The sequence below is a fragment of the Dinoponera quadriceps genome, unplaced genomic scaffold (genome assembly GCF_001313825.1).
Source record: "Dinoponera quadriceps isolate SergipeBrazil2010 unplaced genomic scaffold, ASM131382v1 scaffold707, whole genome shotgun sequence".
NCBI classification, from domain to species: Eukaryota; Metazoa; Arthropoda; class Insecta; order Hymenoptera; family Formicidae; genus Dinoponera; species Dinoponera quadriceps.
Window position 1 is genome coordinate 196,878 of NW_014555450.1, and position 21,277 is coordinate 218,154.

The 21,277-nt window shown below is 46.4% G+C and overlaps 1 protein-coding gene across 2 annotated transcripts; it reads left to right on the forward strand.

Annotated features, from left to right (window-relative positions):
* The first annotated feature begins 439 nt into the window (after positions 1-439).
* On the forward strand, positions 440-20,599 carry LOC106744249 (chondroitin sulfate synthase 1). 2 transcript variants are annotated; one of them, XM_014618839.1, is made up of 8 exons: positions 440-3,533; positions 8,511-8,611; positions 9,126-9,294; positions 9,412-10,098; positions 15,392-15,532; positions 15,851-16,031; positions 18,476-18,832; positions 19,350-20,599. In XM_014618839.1, exons 3-8 carry the CDS (start codon positions 9,286-9,288, stop codon positions 20,309-20,311), a joined length of 2,337 nt encoding a protein of 778 aa, XP_014474325.1. In that variant the 5' UTR covers positions 440-3,533; positions 8,511-8,611; positions 9,126-9,285; the 3' UTR covers positions 20,312-20,599. The 2 variants fall into 2 exon arrangements, with proteins under 2 accessions (XP_014474325.1, XP_014474324.1); XM_014618838.1 differs by having other exon boundaries at positions 9,126-10,098.
* Positions 20,600-21,277: the final 678 nt, after the last annotated feature.

Genomic DNA, 21,277 nt, shown 5'->3' on the forward strand with positions numbered 1-21,277 from the left:
GTAAAGAAATCTTTGCCCTTTTCGTTCCGATTGGTCGATTAAATGGAACTGCTCTGCTCGTCGAGTCAAGTTTTCAAACGCAGTCTGGACATCTATTGAGTGTGGGATCGACATTTCTCCATCACGTGCACCGTATCTACATATTTACGCATTATGACTGTTAATTATCCGATGAAACAGCAACAACATTTGAAATTACTTCTTTTCTACATGTAATCTCATATTTCATGTTACAAGTGCCGCTCTGAATAATATTTGAAAAATCGCTTAGCGTGTACGAAAGTTTCGCTGTTGAACATCTTCCATCGGTGAATCGTGCATCAAGTCTGCATAAACAATAACTGGCAGAATGCAATTTCGCAAAAATACCTTTATTATAAGTTCGTATACGTATTAACAAAGCATCAGTGTGACATCATAAATTACTGAATTAACACTTTATTATACACAACATTTCCAGATCATGTTTATATCCGACAACTATAGATGATCGATTATGCGGTCGTTGATCGAGTTTCAATGTCGAGATGCATCGATGTGGCCTCGAGGGTATCGACATGTCCGCCGGTCGCGGCTCGCGTGAGTTTCACACGTTAGATTTACTCGTAAGCATCGTTATCATCTCGATCAATGGACCTGAACGCGCAGATCCGGGTAATAATTTCACGAGTTTCCCACACACGCGGCCCGTAGATCCCGTGACTTTTAACGACGTGTCGTTATCGTTATTACGGTGTCGTTACGCGGCATTCCTGCCAAATGTTATATCTGCCCGACGACGACGTATACGATAACTACGAACAGAGTCGTTAACGGTTACGGAATATGGGCGCTGCACCGTTTGACGCGCGTGCCCTCCTACACTCCGCCATGTCTTAATCCGATCGTTCCGGTCTATCAAGAATCGAGCGCGTACGAATGAAAGATAATGCGGAATTCACGAAGCGTAAAGGTGGCTTCAATTCGCCTCCATTTCGACGAGGAAGTTCCCGCTTTACTGTAGCGACTGTAGCGGCCGTAACGCGACAGTTTCTGCCGATTCTCGCTGGGTGGACGCGCTCAACAATGCGGGCCACTCATGACGACGTCACGGATAGGCGTCACGGCAAAATCGACTACGGTGCCCGCAGGTGAAGGTGAGTTTTCTATTCGAACGTTTGCCCGGCTAATATTTGCGATGCGGCGAAAGGATTCGCGCGCCACGCGGAAGATTAGATAAAAGCTGCCGGCACTTCCGCCAGGATTGCCAGGCGGTGAAACCGTCATCGCCACGGCGGTTAAATCAATATTATCTCGTATACCGTGTATAATTGTTAGAGCCGCTCGGTCGATCGGTGAAAACAAGCTTTCGTGATGTTATTGCGATGAACCGATGGGAGAAATTGTCGATTTAGAAAACCGCGCCGGCCGGTACGACGGAGGCACCGAAAGCGGAAGCTGTTAGAGCTGCTTAGACGCGATTTAGCCAATCTTCCAATTCGCTATTTTCCGCTTCATTAAGATTCAAAGATTCCGACACGAGGGACCGATCGGCGCGCACCATCGATCGAGGATCGTGCGCCGATCGACCGAGCGACTGAATATTTATTTTAGTAATACCGTGCCATCCATTTCCGCACGGGGCTAGCGACTCGTTCTAACGATCCAATCGACGAACGGACATGCTGTGTCACTCGAAAAACTGAGGACACTTGCACAGGTTCGTACTTACGATTAATGAAAATGACTCATCATCTGAGCACGTTCGTACTGGTCGATGACTGCTGGACGTTTTGCAAACTGTTATTACGTTTAATTTATCATCACCATTGTGTTAGGACAGAACTGCTCAGTTTCGCCATCTCTGGAGCGAAATTTAAATAGAATAATGCAATATCGGAGAGAGAGAGAGAGAGAGAGAGGAGGGAGAGGGAAGACGAGAGACCGTGACTAAACATGAATTTACACAATGAATTCACGGTTGTTTGATGCAATCGCAGTTATCAAAGACAGAGATCTGATTTATATTGATCAAGACAGCTGCAAATGTATTAAATTTAAAGTGACACGTATTAAATGCCAGCGAAGATAAAGAATCGATTTATTCATGAAACCAGGTTGCCGAAGTTTGTCAAGAACGATGACTCCTTCGGTCGAGAGGAAAAAAAGAACCTTAAAGAAAAACATTGCGCTTCCGCGCCAAGCGCGCGACGCAGGGCGCATGTAAAGACGCGAAATTCGAAAAAGCGTGGACCCATCCTGGGCGAAGCCCCACCCGGGCTCGATCGGCGGGTTTGGAACACAAAGCCTAGGGTGACTTTCATGAAACTCTGATTCGTCCAATCAACGATTTCAAATCGCCGTCAATCAAACGCCATCCGTTCTATCCCGTTAACGCGGACAGAACACGGCCAATTTTTCGATTATCTTATTGAACGACGAGCCAGCGGAACTAAAAGTTGGCGTCGGCAATTCTCCCCAATGTCCATCAATTAGTCTAATCCGAGGCTGCTGAAAGTCAGCCTCGATTAATCTCCGTTTCTCCGAAACGCGCGCGCACGTGACTTCCCGGGTGCCGGCTCGGTTCCGCAGAACCGGAAGGGGAGGTTCGGAGGGAAAGTTCCCAGCGAGGTTGCCTTCGAAGGTTGCCGAGGTCAGGAGCCGCCGTGTAGCAAGTCCGGCCGAAAGACGACGGCCGAGGCGAAAAGAGAGCGAAGGCGAGCGACCGGCTGGCTGTTCGGCCGTCGCTTCTCCCGGCCGCCCGTCGCCGCGACTGCCAGCCGCACCGTCGAGGCTGCCGTCCCTCTCAGTCGCGCCGGCGGCATCATCCTGCTCGCAGCACACCTCCGGCCGCTCCTCTTTTCTTTTTCCATCCGACCGCGTTTTTCGCCCGGGCGACACTTCCGCGAGACCCCCGTGGACCCCGGTGGCTGCACGGCTGCGCGATCGCGCCGGGGTTCCTCCGTCGACGGCCGGATCGAGTGAAGACTATCGATCAATGAGAAGAGACACGACGGTGTCTTTCTTTAATTAAAGTTCGCTTCCCCGCTAAATGAAAGTATCGTCTTAGTTGCTTTCCTGAGTTTCTTTTTTTATCCGCTGAGAAATTTCCCACGAGTTTCTCCGGGAGAGGTGAATCGATTTACTGAAAAAGTGCGCGATCGAGAAGTGTGATCGGCGAGGCGTGTTCCAGTGTTTTTCTGCCGACCGAGCGTACTCAAGAGTAACGTTTTGCGAGGCGACGACGTACAGTTTCGCAATTTTGCATTCAACGTGCATTCAACGTGGCTCGTTTAAAAACAAATTAGCGAACGGCCAAGCCGGCACCGATTTAACAATCGACCACCAGCTGACTACCATTGTCCGGAGAGAACAACTTCCAGGGATCTCACTTACGGGATATTACCTGTAAGTGAACTTATGCGGTTTGTGTGGCAGTTTGTGGTCGCGGGGTGAGATGTGACGCGTTCTTCGTCGCGCGGGAGAGGCGGAAGATGCGCGAACGGACGGAGTTGCGTGGTCGCAGAAGAAAGGGCCTGGAAGTGTTCCGGAAAGTAAGTCTCGCTTTTCGTTCGTCTGCCCCCCCCCCCCCTCCGGAGATCTATTTTTAAATCCTTCGTCTTATTCCCACGGGATGAAAGGGTGACGCTATTCCGATACCATCGCTCTTCTCGTAGATTCTAATTAATCAATCACAACACGATCATCGTACCGTTATCACATCGCCGTTACCGTCACATTCGATTCGTTGATATCAATCATCATCATCATTATCGCATAGCTGGCAACGTTTCGATCACTAGGGCACAGCGAATAGAATTCCGATCGGTCGCGCTTCAAACGTCGAGTTAAACTCGCCGGGAAGATGTAATTGTTACGGATCTACGAGCCCGTCCACGATAAGATTAAATTCGGTGAGCAAGCCGTGACGGTGTTCCCACGAGGGAACACTTCTACCAGAGCATGAAATAGAGTCGTTCAACGAATGACCGGGCGATTCGGCCCGTGTCGCTCTGTGAAAGAGTCGATGACTCGGCCGGGCCGGCTTACCGCTCGACCGAACGGTCTGTCGTCGTCGTCGTGTTTTTCCTCTTGGTCCTCGATCCGAGTCACGACCGCGACACAATCTGCTCGCACTGTCAGCGCGCGCGGTCAGACGATTCCGCGTGTCTGTGGGAACGATTAACAGCGAGCGTCCCTCGTGAGGAAAGCTCTTCTTCAGCGCTCTTCAAAGCTCCCCACGACTATCTCTCTCTCGCTCGCTCGCTCGCTCTCTTCCTTTTTCCTCTCTTCTCTTCCTCCGTAAATTCAATCTGGAGGGCACACGGTTCACCACGGCGCTAATGCGAACCGACGCACGCGGCTGACTAACCGCGACGCGTTTCCAGATACCGCGGCTGTTTTGTTACGTGACCGCCTTCTGCCGAGAAGTCCGCACGGACGAAACACGACGATCTTTCAGCGTCCAGTCGACGTCGCAGATCGTCGATCGCAGAATGCATTTTGAGAAATTTTCGGGGAAAGCGGGCAGCAGCTTCCTTCGCTCTATTGTATTACTTACGGCTGGACACGGCCCAGCGCTAAATCTGGCCGGCGACGGTGAATCTATTTTCAGGTGAAGTTCACGACCGCTTTTTACGAGAGTCCACGTACTCTCCTTTCTTCGTGGTTTCCGAAAATAGATCAGTTATCGTCGAGGCAACGCCATTAGCGGTTCCACGGATTTATGATTGTACATTCAAATTGGACTTCGAAGCTCGTTTTACATTAGTTGCTAGTGGGCTGCAACTCTTGCTGCGACAGCCAATCGGAAGCGTCAATGTTGCCATTGACACTTCTGATTGGCTGTCGCGACAAAAGTTGCGTCTGCCGGCGATCTATCTTCTAACTAATACGGAACGATTGATTCGCTCAAAGTGTCGACATTTTTATCTTCTTCGCTGACTCGGTCACCTCGAGGAACTCGACGAAGCAGGAAGAACAGATCGAGGCGTTCCGGAGCGATTTACGTGCCGGTTTATCGACTTGACATTTCGGCGATTGCCTTCGGTGTTTCCCTTTGCTTCGTTTTCGCTGTTTCTTTTCTTTTTTTTTTTTGCAAGAAACGTCGCCCCACGTGATTTCCACCTTGTGAGGTAACCTCGGGCGAAAAACACGCTTCCCCGTTGCCTCCCCGTTTTAATCGACTAGACGAAACGCCGCGCTCCGGACGCACTATCTAGCAGCGGCGCTCTTCGGCTCCGACTTTCGGCTTAAACCGGTTCTCCCGCCTTACGTGCGTTCATCCGAACGTACACGTCACTCCGAAGCGTATCCTTTAACGGGACGAACACCGGGATTTCGTGGATTCGAGGAGTCGTGCGTGTAATCGCGATTACCACATCACTACTCGGCTCTGTCTGCAACACGACGACGACGACAGCTCGATTTTTCCCAGCGTCTGTTCCGTCGGATCTGACGCGCTCTTTTTTCCTTCCGAAAACAGAGGAAGGAAGCCGTAGGATCAGGTAACGGTAATCGAAACGGGCTCTTTCGTCATTACCGAGATCTCTCTCTTTCTCTCTCTCTCTCTCTCTCTCTCTCTCGATTTCCTTAAAATATCTCTTTATTTTTACGTTCATTAACTCTCATTGTTTGCACTATCGTAGGCAATTACACTATATTTTTTGCGTCCCTGCTCTTTGTAATATGCAATTTTACTGAGTATCAAGTGGAGTTAACCAAGGCAAATAAAACTCTACTCTCTCTTTCCCCTCTCCCCCCCTCTCTCTCTTTTTCTCCACACTGTGTCGGCTTCTTCAAGCAGCTCCGCGAATAACGAACGATCGCTCGCTGCGGCGATATCAGCTGATAATTTGGCGTGTCGCGACCGATAACACGCACCTGAAATTCTTATCTCGCGAAAAGCGTATCCGGAATGAACGGTGAATCGGATTACCCAATTCCCGGGGCCGCAGATGGATATCCGATTTACAATACCACGAGGAGCATGTCGTAAATATTTGAGAGAATACAGGGAACCTGTTGCGTCGTTGTTCTCGCGGGCTACGCGAAATAGTGATGACCTTTGATAAACAGAGGGAGGGAGATACGTCGAAGCGTGCGCGAAATGAAAGGTGTAATTGGGGGCGTGTAATTAATCGTGTACCGCGAATAATTCAATAATTACGCGCGGAGCGATCCGACCGCGAATTGAAGGGGGGGGAGGGCGGTGGATGCGTACGCCGCTACGTGATAACGCACAAGTGCGTGTGTAAGTCAAGGAATTTCGAAGAGGAAGCACGTGTTTTTTCCTGTTTAATGATCTCACATGGCATGTGAGAAAGGAAGCGGGCGTGCGAACCTGCTTAGACACAATCGACGATAACGAAAGATCCGCGATCTTATAAATAATGGATCGGCGGAGCGTGTGTGTTGTCGCAACGCGAGTTCAATTATCCCCCTGGCGGTGTAACTGTATTATCTAGCGGAAATCGCTCCTGGTAGATTTATTATTCTGGAATAACGGTTATTAATTCTTACGTAACATCGCGAAAGTATGGCACTTGCGGAGGGATTATTTAGACAGTTGAATTATTTCGTTCGCGTGGCGGCTCAGGCGAAATCACTGTTCCGCGCCGAAAGGTGTTGCGAGCAAACCGCAGAAAATCGAGGACTTCGCCAGCCGGAAGGATTTGTTTGTCGGGTTTCGTCGAGAAGCACGTCATTACTCGATACCACCTTGTCGCTGCGCGAATATACGCACGTCAGCTGACCTGAAACCGGTTTCAGCTGCCGGCCGAGTCTTTGTCTACGCCGATTTGGGCGAAATAAATCAGAGATAACGACGAGGTTCGGGAAGGATTCGCGAAACGAACGGGGCCGCACACCGCTTTGGATCTTCCTTCGGATCTTCGCTGAGAAATCTTCGCCGTGGAAATCGCGTCGAACTCGGCCGTGTATTCAAATATGTGCCGTACAATATGAGATATTTGCCATGCAAATGCACGCTGAAAAGGATGACGCGCTAAGATCTTTCACTGGCACACTTTTGGCGAAGTTCGCGCGTCACGAACTTCCTTGTTGCGAGGGGGGAAAATCGCATGATCGGGAAACATTAGTTCTACCACGGTGAATACGGGTAAAATCAATTATTAATTGCAGACGGGCGAAACTCTCTCGGAGAGAGAGAGAGAGAGAGAGAGAGATGCGGACGATCCGTTACGGATTTGCAAGCGGGACTCGCTTGCATTCCTGGATGTGATCGTGAAAATAACAGAACCGTACGGTTAATTCGCCGTAGGAAAAACTCGTAACGGCGCTGGGTTCTCGTTTCTGTACGCACCGTCCCGCGTTTGCCATATATTTCGCGACTTTCTACATGCTCGCGCGCATACAGTGCTCGCTTTGTTCTCATTCTCATTATCACGACACGTCACACGGGCAGGGCATTAGGCAGCGATCGTGCGGAAACTTTTCTTGAACTCCGCAAGCGTGCTCGGTGTCTCATTAAGAATCAGAAGCCGCTTCTGTGCCGAAAGAACGCTCCTATCCCTCTCGAGATGATTCTTTGCGTAAGAGCAACAGATGTCACGGTCGTGTTAACGTTAATAATCATCTTTATCCGCGGAATAAAGCCTGTGGCGTACGTGGAAAGCGAGTTTTCGAGTTAACACCGTGCCCTTCGTGAACTTCATATTTCCAACGTTTCGAGAACATATCAGTTCACTTATTCAGGATGAAAAACGACCCGAAACAGTTTTTGCTTCCGAAGAAGTGAATAAAATAAAATAAAGGTATAGTATAAAAGTCTTAAATGTAAGCAAGACTAGTGAGATCGCACGCGCAATGGCACATTTAAAGGTGGGCGGTGTTCCGCTGAGAAATGAAGCTGAAAAAGCATTAGCCGTCATGCGTGAATTATTCATTTGGAAATTTATACCATACAAACTTCGGTGATATTCAACATGAAAAATCGGACGATGTTTTAGGGCCCTTCGATGGAATATTCAGTTGTTTTAGTCGTTTTAATCCTGACACGGTTGAAGAAATCAAATATGAAGAGGAGATCAGTTAAAACATTCAAATTTTACTTGAGAGACGTTAAATAATAAATATTAAATAATCGCGATCTCGGCTTCGAGAAAAATAAAGACGCAAATGTAGCGTGGGGAAACACGACGTGATCGTGACTTTACCTCTCACCGTCGATTAAAAGAAAAAGGGTTTATTAAATTTTCATGACCGCGGGATAATAATCCCCGTGGGAGGACGCTGTTTAAAAGGATAATTGACTCGCGCGATCAGATCGAGCTACTGTAAACTGATGTACGCGTTTCCCGAGGATTGATATTCCGATAAGACGCAGGCAACGCCTGTGATGGTGAAAAATGGCCGGGACATTAATTGCTGACGTCGGCTCGGTTCATTGCTTAACGCGCGTGCGACCTCGATCCGCGAAAGTCGCGCGTCGCACGTATCGGTCAACTTTTCGTGATACGTCAATACCGCAACGCTCAACAATTACGGCACGTAATTTGCTCTGTTCGCAGATTACCCGACGCACGCATCCGTCGCACATTCTTCCATCATTCCGAGACCGCCGCCACGGTACGACATGACGCTCTCCGTCGCCTCGAGGGAAGAATTTGACGTGAGTTGGCTGTGAAGCCCGCCGAGACCAATTCGTTATAAATCGCGAAAATTCATTCCGAGCGCCGAATAATGAATATTTACCGTCGATGATCGATCAGCCGATGGGAATAGCCGGATTTTCGAGTTTCCGTCGTAAAAAGACGCGCGGCCAATCGGCAAAAGGCGATGAGGAGCCGAAGTTTGTTTTACGAATAACGCGCGGATCAAGGTCCAGCGGTTGGCGGATTTGTTTAAGACCTCAAACACGCCGAGCTGTTTTCTCTGAAGGCGGTCTGTCGTCTCGCTTCTGCGAAGAGGAACCGCCTTCCGAGAAAGATTGATCAAGGCCTTACGTGAAATCGCGAAAATATGCGATTTTAAGCCCACCGATGTAACACGCGAGATCGATCTTTCTTGAGACCTCACGTTGAGACGCGCCGCGCGACTAGGCGGAATCGAGACGAGAAACAATAATTTCACGGGAGGTTTCCGAAATCCCGCCGAATAACACGGAGAACGGATTTCGTCCGCAGGCTTTTCGCACGTCGAAGGAGGCCGCTGCGTTTTAGCGGCGGACGGAGCGATGGGATTGGCCGGGGGGGCTTCTCCGACGGTACTAATTGCCGAGCCGGTAATCGCGGGCGTCATGACGAGGATGAGAGAAGACCCAGGAACCCCTGAAGAAGAGTGCAAATGGGAGAGGTGACGTATCCAGTGATGCGTAAACGGCGTGGACTGGGCAGCGCCTTTCTGGGCCTCTTGGTGGGCCTACTTCTGGGTTTCCTCGTACTCAGCTACCGTCTGATCGTTTTCAATCAGCAACAGCAGGTCGCCATCTGGACGTCCATGCCTGGGCAACGATCGCCGCCGAGGGCGTCGGCGCAAAATATGCCGAGGCTGAGAGACGACGAGCGAATCAACAGCTCGACCTCGAGCCTCGTCTTCGTAGGCGTGATGACGGCTCAGAAGTACCTGGACACGCGAGCTAAAGCCGTCTACGAGACCTGGGGCAGAGAGTTACCCGGCAAAATAGCCTTCTTCTCGTCGGAGTCCTCCACCGTGCCGGACAACTGTCCGGATCTGCCGTTGGTGCCGCTTCCGCGGGTCGACGACACTTACCCGCCGCAGAAGAAGTCCTTCATGATGCTGCAATACATGTGGAGCAACTTCGGCGATCGCTTCGAATGGTTCCTCCGTGCTGACGACGACGTGTACGTGAGGACCGATCGGCTGGAGACGCTGCTGAGGTCCGTCGACTCCAGGAGGGCGATGTACATCGGACAGGCCGGCCGGGGCAACTCGGAGGAGTTCGGCCTGCTGTCGTTGGATTACGACGAGAACTTCTGCATGGGCGGCCCCGGTGTCGTGCTCTCCAGGGAGACCCTGCGGAGGATCGTGCCGCACATCAAGTACTGCCTGCGCCACTTGTACACCACGCACGAGGACGTCGAGCTGGGCAGATGCGTGAAGAAGTACGCCGGGATTCCCTGCACTTGGAGCTATGAGGTAAATTTCATTCTCGATTATTGGACGCGGGAAGGAGGAGCGATGATCAAACTGACGCACCGGATATAAGGGATCAACGGAGCGAGGAGAGACAGAACGGGCCTTTCAGAGTCTAATCGCGAGTCTGTTGCAGCGACGTATGTGGGAAAAAACAATCTCCGTTAGTACAACTGAATCTTTTCTTGCCCGAGGCCGGCCGAAAACTCGGTAGTAGTAAGAGCGGAAAGATTCCTGCAAAAGAGTTTTATTCCGCCAATTGTTCGTCAGGTGTTTCAACCGAGTTTCAACGCGGCTGAATTTTCCCACGAATGTTCTCAGTCGCGACAACAGAGATATATCATTTGCCGCAATTGAGTTTTCATTCCTTGTCATCGAGTTCCAGTCCGCTTCAGATGCGGGAATTGAAATTTTTCCCGTGTACTGTTTTTCATTTTGCAGGAAGGTATCAATGTTTATCGCGTTGCACGTTGAACGCACACATTTATATCCTCCCGTAAAATTAATAATAATACGTCGTTATAATAGCCTACGATTGGGTTTGGGGAAATTCGTTCTATCTCTCCTTTTAATTAGTCATGTACAAAGTCGATGTAAATATAAGTTTGTCGCTGATAAACGGAGCATTTTCATTCGTTAATGTGCGGCTGAGAGCAGCGAGACGGAACGAGAAGTTATCCTCGTGAAAGTTTCTCATTTTCTCTCTCTCTCCCTCTCTCACACATTCTTTCTTTGTTGCATGTAGACACGTCCGCAACCTATCGATTCGTTCGTTTTGTCGTCTCGAAGCAGCTGCGACGCGTTACTCTCAGATAGGTATCTCGAATTTTATCTTATCGTGAGACGAGGAAAGTATACATGTTAAACATATCCACCTTGATTGCCAAAACGCTGTTCTCCACCTTGATTTCGTGCGTGCTTAACGAAAGGCTACTTGGATTAATGCCAAGATAACGCGCTTTCAATGAAAACGACCTTAACGATAGCACACGACTGTGATATTTCATCTGTACACAATGTGGAATCGCTGAATATAAAGTATCTTCTTAATTTGCGGTGTATTTCGCGCTCCTAACTTATCCATCGATATTTTTCCTTTTTTTTTTTTTTCGTAACAACCAAGTATAATTTTGTCACTGTATATGAGACACCATCTTTCACTTCCGGGATACCGGGAACCATTGCCGCTACTTTGTATATTCCACGACCCACGCGATCTTCAAGTTATTTTAAGATTGTCCTCTTTTCCTCCTGTTCGCCGAAGCTGCATCGCGCGTACAGATGTGTGCACGTTCGTAGGGACGCGTGGCGATTTGTTGATTAACACATATGCATGGCAGATTAGACGCTGCTTTATCCGACGTTACATACGCTCTTACACGTGTTTTCTCCACGCGTACGACGTGTCCCGATCTCGCGATCTTGCCCAACAATTGTCTCGGTGTCCCACGATGAGAGATAGAAGCATTATTCGAGCACATCCCGGTAAACCAAAGATTACAAAAAAATAAAACCGTCAAACTGTAAAGAATAAACGAGTTAAAGATGGAAGAAGTGAACAACAGAATTGACAGGAAAGCGGAAGATTTAAGATTAAGATAATTCGATCGTGGACGACCGGTCGTGTCGACCTCGATGTTCCATTAAACACACTAACAGTAACGTTACATCGATATTACAAACTCCCCCCTCAAAGACGTAACTGTTACGTACAACATACCGCAATTACAGGAAATTATAACATTGACGTAATGCAGTGTTTACTGGGATGTCGGGGAATGATAGGCGTGATCTCGAATTATCTTGAACTTAAATCTCCCACTTTCTCGTCACTTGATTTCGAAGATGGAGATTACGAAGATCTTGAGTAACTTAATCAGGAACTATGGAACAACGATCGCGTAATAAGGCCGGACTTGAGAGGATAGACGTGTTATCGGTTGATATGTTTGTACACGAGCCACGTACTCAGGTAGGCCACCGACGAATCAAGTCGGAAGATACAACGCGCAGAGATGAGGATGTTAGTCGTTAAATAAGTAAATCGTACCCTGCTAACCCAATGGTCAGATCGAGCTATTCTTCTCCATCTTGACACTCGGCCGCATTAGGTCGCACCGCTTAAGTAACAATTTGTGCCACGGAGTGCTTAAATCTTCGAGGCGCACGTCATGATAATTGAACAGAATTGACGCGGGAGCCGTAAACGGAGCGCGTGGTGCGAATTTTTATACAAGCCAAGGGACACGTGACTGAGCCCCGCAATGAAGCTTCAATATTTACCTGGTCGAAACTTAACGGTCTTTCCAATTATTTATTAAGTATTTATTTATCAGCACGATCTCCGATCTCCGCGTGCCTGATTCCATCGAGTGTTCCGTTCCTGTTTTGTCACGGGACACGCGCAACTGAAAAAAGAAGAAGAAAGCAAATAAAAAATGTGTAATTGAATCGTGGACGCTTGTTTTGCGAAGCCAATATCAAAACATTGAATTCTTGTGCTGAGGGAAAACATATCTAAGAAATAAAAAAAGATTTATTTGTTGGATGCTAAAAGCATACGCTTATTTGTGTACTAATATATATATTTCTACACTTAGGAAATTTCTCTTCAAATGAGGAAATATTTTCTTAAGTCCGTGGCTTTTCACGAAAACGATTGTTTATTCTATATACTTAAGCAAAAGAATTTACATTTAAGTGAATATCTCATTAGTGCCCATCGAATAAATCTTCTTTATTCTTCAGATATTTTTATCTCTCAGTATAATTACGAATCGATCGCATCGTGATTGGACACGTGTGTACGATTATTCGGCTAATTCGTCATTTTAACAGCTTAACTTAATTGTACCGGGTAAGACAATAATCCCACCTATAAGCACCACCTCGAATACCTTCGAAAAATACAAATATTTTCATCATCAATATTTTATCATGAACGAAGATAAAGGAGGCTTACATTTACAGAAGGTGCTCGAAGTGATGATTATTGAATATTATAATGTAATTTCTATTGGATAAATTTCGCTCTTACTCTCGTATATTCAAGATATTCAGGATGGTAATCGTTTCGTGTTGTATCCGAAGACGACGAGCGCTCAGATAGACCGGTGAGTTTGGCCTAGTAAACGCTAAGGCTTGATTGAAGAGCTTAGTGTACTTGCGTGGATGCGTACGACTCCTGATGATATGCGTTGATGATATTACAGTCGCAACGGACGAAAGGTAAAGTGCACGGATGAGGATGTTACTCGTTAGGTCCGAACAAATCGTACCCTGCTAACCTACTGGCTAGACCATTCGTTCTCGTCTTGACACTCGACGTAAGGTCGAAACACTTAACAATCGTTCGTACGACATGCAACGTTTGCCGGCGGTCATTTTTGCACACTCGATGCGTGATGCAATTGATCGGCCGATCGGGCCGCGCACGAGATTCGATAAGGGATTTTACGATCGTGGTGGTGGGTCACGCGCACAATAACAGCGTCTTTTGCTGCGTCTATTACGGCCGTCGGAAAGATCAATAAACCTGCTGCGATATTGCGCGCGTTAATCCCGAGAAATTAGTGTCCCTCTGTGGCGACGCGAAATCCGAACGAGTTACGCGAATCTGAACTGGGATATTAAGTCGGTTTTATTTTTAACGAAATACCTTAGCGAAGCACGGAAATCGTGGGAGAAGGATTATCGTTATGGAAGTGTAATTTGAAACGGAGAGACGTATGAAGTGTCCCTTGAAAGTGAAGGGAATAAAAGTGGAAGAAATTCAAAGCCGAGCAGAATTCGCATTCATCGCCCGAAAACGAATTATATTTTTCGTCATAATACGAGTGAAGGAAGAAGCAAAACTGCGCTCTAAAATTTTAAGGTAGAATTATGCGAAAAGAATGTCAAATATTGTTAGCCTTTATTTCAGATTTTTTTTCATCAGCCGAAGAACCAAGGAAGTTTAAGACTTCGTCGCTTGGCTCCAAAAGCAAGAAGGCTTTTTACAACATTTTCAATAAGATTCGTAAGAGCGAGCCACGCGAACGACACTCTGAGATGCTCGTCCGTTAGCTATTGAGAAACGCACACGTAATATTGTGAAATAAGAAACCACCACACCCAGTTGTACAGTGTTGATTAGCACTTGCTCCGCGGGTTTGGCGTTTCGGTCCAGACGACGCGATACGCGCGACGTTCTTAATAGTAATTATTATAGGCCGTACTGCACTGGCAGGAAGTTCGTACTTTAACTCCGCTTCTGCTTGTGCTAATTGCCATTTACCGAGGCTCACTCGCGCGTGCATTCAGACATTCGGGACGAACTGGTGTACGCGGCTCGCTCGAAATCGACAGACGCCCTGCCATTATCGCGATGATTAAGCGAGTACGCGATTCGAGGGAATAATTTGTCGTGCTCGTGCTAATTTCGGCCGTAAGCGAATCGAACCAGTCGAATCAGACGATCGAACATCGTCAGGTAGAAGAATACACCCGCTGTACATATTTCGGCAGAAGATCCAGATTTTGCTTTCTTCACACACTGAAGAGAAAGGGTGTCTTAAAAGTCCAAATATTTATTCAGTTGCCATTCATAACGTATTCACTGAAATCTAAATCGCTTCATTCAAATAGTACCTCTCGAATAAATCGTTTTCATTTCTTAGATATTTTTTCTCTCAATGTGCCTTTTAATTGGCTTATTTAATTCGCTTCAAATATTCGTAGAAATTCAATTGCTTACATTCCAAAGGTGTCACGAAATTACAGGAAGTTAAGACAAATTATTTCGTTAGTATACAATTGCAAATGGTTTACAGATATGGGACAACAGATGACTCCGCAGTAGAAACAAATAATTTGTATTTTTTCATTTGCTGCTCTAACAAAACACTTCTGTATTGGCTCGGCAATAGTTAAAATAACAAATGACGATAAATGATTAGCCACAGTAACTCTTTGGTCTCCTTAACAGGGCTCTTATTCTTGAAGTGGTAGCGTTTACGTAAATGTCTTTGCGCAGGTATAATCATACCATAAAATAGTTGCGTAATGGCACTTGCGTATGCGCGACCATTTCAAGAATAGGAGGCCGGATCTTCAACAATAGAGACAACAAAAGAGCTTTTGTTCCGGCAACTGAAGGATCTCCCTCTCAGTGCAGCATATCTGAATAAATAGATCGTGTGACGAGGACGGGATGATTTTTCGATCGCTCGCTGCCGCGGAATCTCGCGATTGTTGTCGCAATTACGACGCTCACGAGCCCGCGACACTCACGATTTGCCTTCCGACGATCCCGCAGATGCAGTCCATTCTCTACCACAACAGCAGCGGGGCCCAGGCGTTCACCGGAAATCTCAAGAAAAAAGAAGTTCATCGTGCCATTACTTTGCATCCTGTGAAAAGCCCGCCTCACATGTACAGGCTGCACAATTACATGAGGGTTCGTATCATCAAGTATAATAATTACGATAACCGCTGCAATCGCATGAAAAAAGAGAGAAAAAAAGAACTAGCCGTTCCATTACTTATCCGTGACTGTGAAGTAACTTAACAACCGTTACGTAAACGAGCGGCAAAGTAAGGCGAATAAACGTGCAAAGGGGCGCTTTGGGAATTCCCCGCGTCTGCGGCGAGATATCCCCGACACGTCGTTACGATTATCGTTAATACCAAAATCACGATTATATCACGTACCTGTTATTAGCAGCGTTGCGCAGCTGACGGGATGGTGTAATTATGTATTTCTCTCTAATTGCAGGGGCTGCAAATACAAGCCTTGCAGCAAGAGAGGCTACATCTACACCGGGACATTCGCACGATGGCCCAGGAATTGGGAGTGAACCCGGATACCTTGAAGAATTACGAAATGGTGGAGGATCTACGTCTCTTTCCGGTCGATCCTAATTCCGACAATTACCCGGGCGACACGGACGTACTAGGTGATCTCCCACTTCCGTTATCACGAACCGGCTATGGAAATCGAACGACGTCCGCGCGATGCTACATACGCATGCGAAATTACAACGGCTCTCTTACCGTTTCCGCTTTATTATCGTTTCCCTCGGACGAGAATGGTTCCGTTGCGCGCGTCCGAGCCGGCGTCTGCAACTAACTATTCATAACGATTCACATTTTTCCACTGTAAAACTTTTACCGTTTATCGCTGCCGTGAGTGGGGCGCATCCGCGTTTATCACGAGCGACTATAATAATTCTCGCCGCTTTAACGTGATCATCCTATCGAGATATTACCGGGATGCTATCACATCATTCAAATCATACTCGCCTTCTTTCTCTTTCTCTCTCGCCAGGAGAATCATGCATCCGTTTGAAACCGGATACAAAATCTCGCGACGAGGCGAGAATCGCGGTATTATTTTGCGTATCTATCAGCACGTTCGATCTCCTCGTGTCCGATTTCATCGAGTGCTTCGTTCCTGTTTTGTCACACACATACAATTGAAAAAAGAGAAAAAAAGAACACAAAAATATGTAATTGAACCGTAGACACTCCTTTTACGAAATTACGAATTTCAAAATATTGAATTCCTGTACTGAGAGAAAATATATCTAGGAAATAAAAAATATTTATTTGTTGGGTACAAAACTTATTTATTTATGTACTAATACATATATTTTTACAATGAGAAAATTTTTTTCACGTGAGAAAATATACATTTTCTTAAATCTGTTTTTTATGAAAACAATTGTTTATTCTATATATTTAAATAAAAAAATTAATATTTAGAGAGAATATAGCATTAGTATTACTTAATAACGAGTAAATATTCTTTATTTTTCAGACATTTTTCTCTCTCAGTGTAATTACGAATCTCTTATTGTAGTTTTCATACTTCTACAAATTAGCCTTTTCTTCTTAATTTGATGGGCTGTAAATGAAATTCTAAGAAAGTCGGCTGTTTTTCACGCAATACAAACGGCCAGATTCGATGTGGCAGTGATATTCAGCCGCCGAAACGTCTGAAAATTAATAAGACTGACGATCTCAAGAACGATCGTGTTATTCCAGACACTTTTCAGCGATAAATTCATTTAGAATGATTGTTCTCATTTGGCCAGTCTAATACGGGACTCCAAACTTGGCATACGTCATGCCTCGAATCGGTCCGTTGTATATAAACGATCGAGCCTGAGTCATTACTATTCCAATCATTTCCATTTCCTACACCCTCGCCCGATTTCGCGGTCACCGCGTTGGAGCGTTGACCGACAAAATGACTGACTCGAGAGTGTGATGCAATAAATCTGAATTAATTGACTGTAAAGGCGGGCATAGCGTGTCGATGAAGTTATAGTTTGAAGTTATGGTTCAAGGAGCATCGAGATCTCACGGAAAATTACGACACTCACGCGCTTCCCTCCAAGTAATTCTCTAACGACTTTATATCCGCAACAACAGCACAAGTGCAAAGGAACGCGAGCATGCGAGGGACTATGGCAGAGTATCTGTCGATTAATATCAGAAGAAGTCAAAGAAGGAGAGGAAAAGGTCGATAAAAGGGCATACACGAATCATGTGGCGCAGCAACGACAAATAAATGCTTAGTAAATCACTAATTTAATGTGAATGATATTCGTGTATTCGTCCAGACATTTCGATCCCAAATCGGACCCTCTTCAGTGGAATAAACAAGGACTTAGGTCACAGTGTAAACATCAATAATCAGTAATTGGCAGAGTTGGATAGCAACTAGTTATTCAGTTAAAAATGTAGAGAGTTAATAACTTTTAACTTGACTTGCTTAATTTTAAATAAGTTAACGTTTTAACATAAAATGCACTAATTTTAACTTGTTAACTTTTATACAAGTTAAAATAATTTCACAATGTGAAATCATTGCAGGCTGCTTACAATATAGAATAAGAAAAATCCAATGCGCCAGCCAGCGAAATTTCTTTTGTCTCTTTAAGCGCTAGTGTTCTTTAATTATACGAAATTCTGAGCATAAAACAGTCAGTACTTTCTTATAACATCGTTTAGGTGACTTTCAATTTAACTAAGTTCATTTTATAGGTCGTTAATGTTTAACTTAATTTGGTTGAAGATAAAAATTAGCTCACCCATGGTGATTAGTAACATACTAAGTATTAATTTCATTGTACTACATGATACGTGCAGAGCCTCTTATTGGCTTCCTTTCTTCTCTTTCTCTGATCCGAGTATCAGAAATTGATATTGAAAATGTGAATGTAAAATTTGATATTTATCGAATCACTCACCCATCATATTCCCTGAGTCGTTTTAGTTCATCCATTTCCATTACATTCGTCTCTCCGTGCGTTTTTACGGGGCCATTTCGGCGTGGGCTTATTGAGAAACCGGTTGTGCTCTTGATTTGTTAAGGAAAATCTTGTTTGTGCAGGTGTGCCGGCGAGTCTCAGTTCGTTCAAGCCGACGACGAGTGACGAAGTGATCCCGTGGGGCTTCCTCTCGAGGTTGGAATACAGTTTGACCGATTCCAATCCGAGACGGCGTATTCACAGCGACATTAAGGAGGGCCTGGAAGATATCACCCGGGAAGTCATGGCCTCCATCAATTCCTGCTCGCGGCAACGCGGCCGTGTTGTCGAGGAGCGTTCGGCGCTTTATGGATACAGAAGGGTGAACTCCTATGGGGCTGACACGATATTAGATCTTTTATTAGTTTACCGGAAGTACCGTGGCAGAAAGGTCACTCTTCCCGTCAGACGACACGTTTATCTCCATCAGCACTTCACTGGTATGACCGTTTACGCCTATGCAGTTCTATCTTCATATTCCATCCTACTTTTCTTATCTAAAAATATCGTTTTCTTTCATTCAATAACGTGGGTCAAACATTGGTCAAGAATTGATGTTTTTAGCGTCTGAGAGATGTTGGACATTGCGAGAGGTAGAAGTGTCTCTTCTACTCGACGTTGGAGAAATGAAATTCGACGTGTGATAAAAAAATCTCGTAATGGAAAGTAGCGATAAAAAAAATTGCAATATAATAATATGAACATTCTGTTTGGAAAATTGACATTTTCGTTGGATCTTATTCTAATTATAGCGACTGACTTTGTGATGAAACATCTGTATTATAAAGTACTGTAAAAGCGTCTCTGCAAATAAAAGTATTTATTTTGTACGATTAAAAATAAAAGTAGAAAAGGCTTGTGCGATAAAAGATATCTGTACGATATGAAGGTATTGAAATATAGGATCATCAAAATGTATTTGATCCGCAATATTAAGTCACGAATGTGTTTTCGCAGGATTGGAGATACGCGAGACGGTGAACGGCGTTGAGGTCGAGCCCTATCAGAGGTCGGACGATACGTCCATTCACCACTTATTCCACGGTGGTTTCTTGAATCTCAACTTCAATTACCAAGAGGAAGAGGATCTGGTGCGCGGCAAGACCATCAACTTCATCTTGCCGCTGTCGGGCCGCTACGAGATCTTCCAGAGGTTCCTGAAGAACTACGAGGAGATCTGCCTGACCGTCGGCGAGAAGACGTCGCTGCTCGTCGTGCTCTACCAGCAAAAGAACGAGAACTCCTACAACAAGACGATAGATCTGATCGAACGGCTCAAGCACACGTACCGTGGCGTCAGTATCGACGTACTGCCGGTATCCGGGGAGTTTTCCAGAGCCCGAGCCTTGGACACCGGCGTGTCGAAGCTGCAGCCGGACGATCTGACGCTGTTCATCGACGTGGACATCGTCTTCACGAATTCAGCGTTGAACAGGATACGTCTGAACACGCTCCTCGGCCGGAGAATATATTTCCCGATCGTGTTCAGCCAATACAGTCCCCAGATGGTGTACGGTGAGGCCGGCAAGCAGGACAGGTTCACCATAAACGAGATCTCCGGGCACTGGAGGCAGTACGGCTTCGGGATCGTTTCTCTGTACAAGCGCGATTACGTCACGATCGGCGGCCTGGACCTCTCGATTCAGGGATGGGGTAAGGAAGACGTGGAGTTCTACGAGAAGGCGGTCAAGTCGGGCCTCGACGTCTTCAGAGCGGCGGACAGGCACTTGGTGCACGTGTACCACGAGATCGAGTGCAGCAGGGAGCTGGCCAACCTCCAGTACTCCATGTGCATGGGCTCCAAAGCCGACACGTACGCCGGCGTCGAGACCTTGTCCGACATGATCTACAATAACCCCGACATACTGCGCTTCGCCAAAGAGAGGAGACAGAAGAGGACCAACAATCCGGCTGGCTGAATCTGCGAAACGAGAGATCGCCGGCTGTCGAAGATAATAATGATAATTGCTGAAGAAGAAGAATCAAGTCGGCAGTGAAGAAACGACGTCAACTGCGACGTTGCAGTCGAGAGAGACGCGCCTCTTCGAGATAAGGACGTCGTTCTCGTTGTGCACGAGTCAGTAGTTCTAGTCGGGACACGCAATACCGACGGCGGACCGAACGTCCGAATTGAACTTTGGTGCCAGATTGTTTCGTTAGTTGTTACGCGTTGTAAATATGAAATGTTACTGCGTCCGAGTCTCAGAGGGCTAAATAAAGGTCGAGCAAATTTCGCGTGTTTTGCTGTGAGACGGGACGTTTCTCGCAGCTTCTCGAAGAAGGAACACGATTCTCATGAGGCTTTTCTCGCGAAATACAGTAATCGAGATTCCGATTTACGGCGTGCGTCTCATTTTTCTTTCCAGAGTTGTGAAATTATTCTATGTAGAGTATATACTGATCTGCTGTGTGTGTGTGTGTGTGTGTGTGTTTGGCGAACTTTGCTTTACAACGAAACCGTATTATTCACCGATGACTGCCGTAGCGAGAAGCTTAACCGCATAGGAATAATGCAGGATGCATTTGCCGATTATTGTAGAAACCAAGTGTAATGGCCCGTATTTTATAAGATCGCCAGCGTCTGAGGTAAGTCTTAATGTCGTAACGTCTAAGTTTAAATGTGATATTATCGTGCCTTCTATGAAACCTTATGCCGCAACCTTTTACGTACTGCCGATCTCGTAACGCTTTATAAAAACACGTTACGGCTGTTCCGAGATGTAACGATAGATGTAAATGATCAATGTAAATACTCCTAGATCGCCGTTGTGCGCGCGCTTCACGTTTTGCATCACCCCCGGTCGTGATGAACCGTCGTATCGCGTTTTATCGGCACGCCGAGTATGCTAACAGGAAGCCAATCGTGCGTCGATCTCATCTTCGGG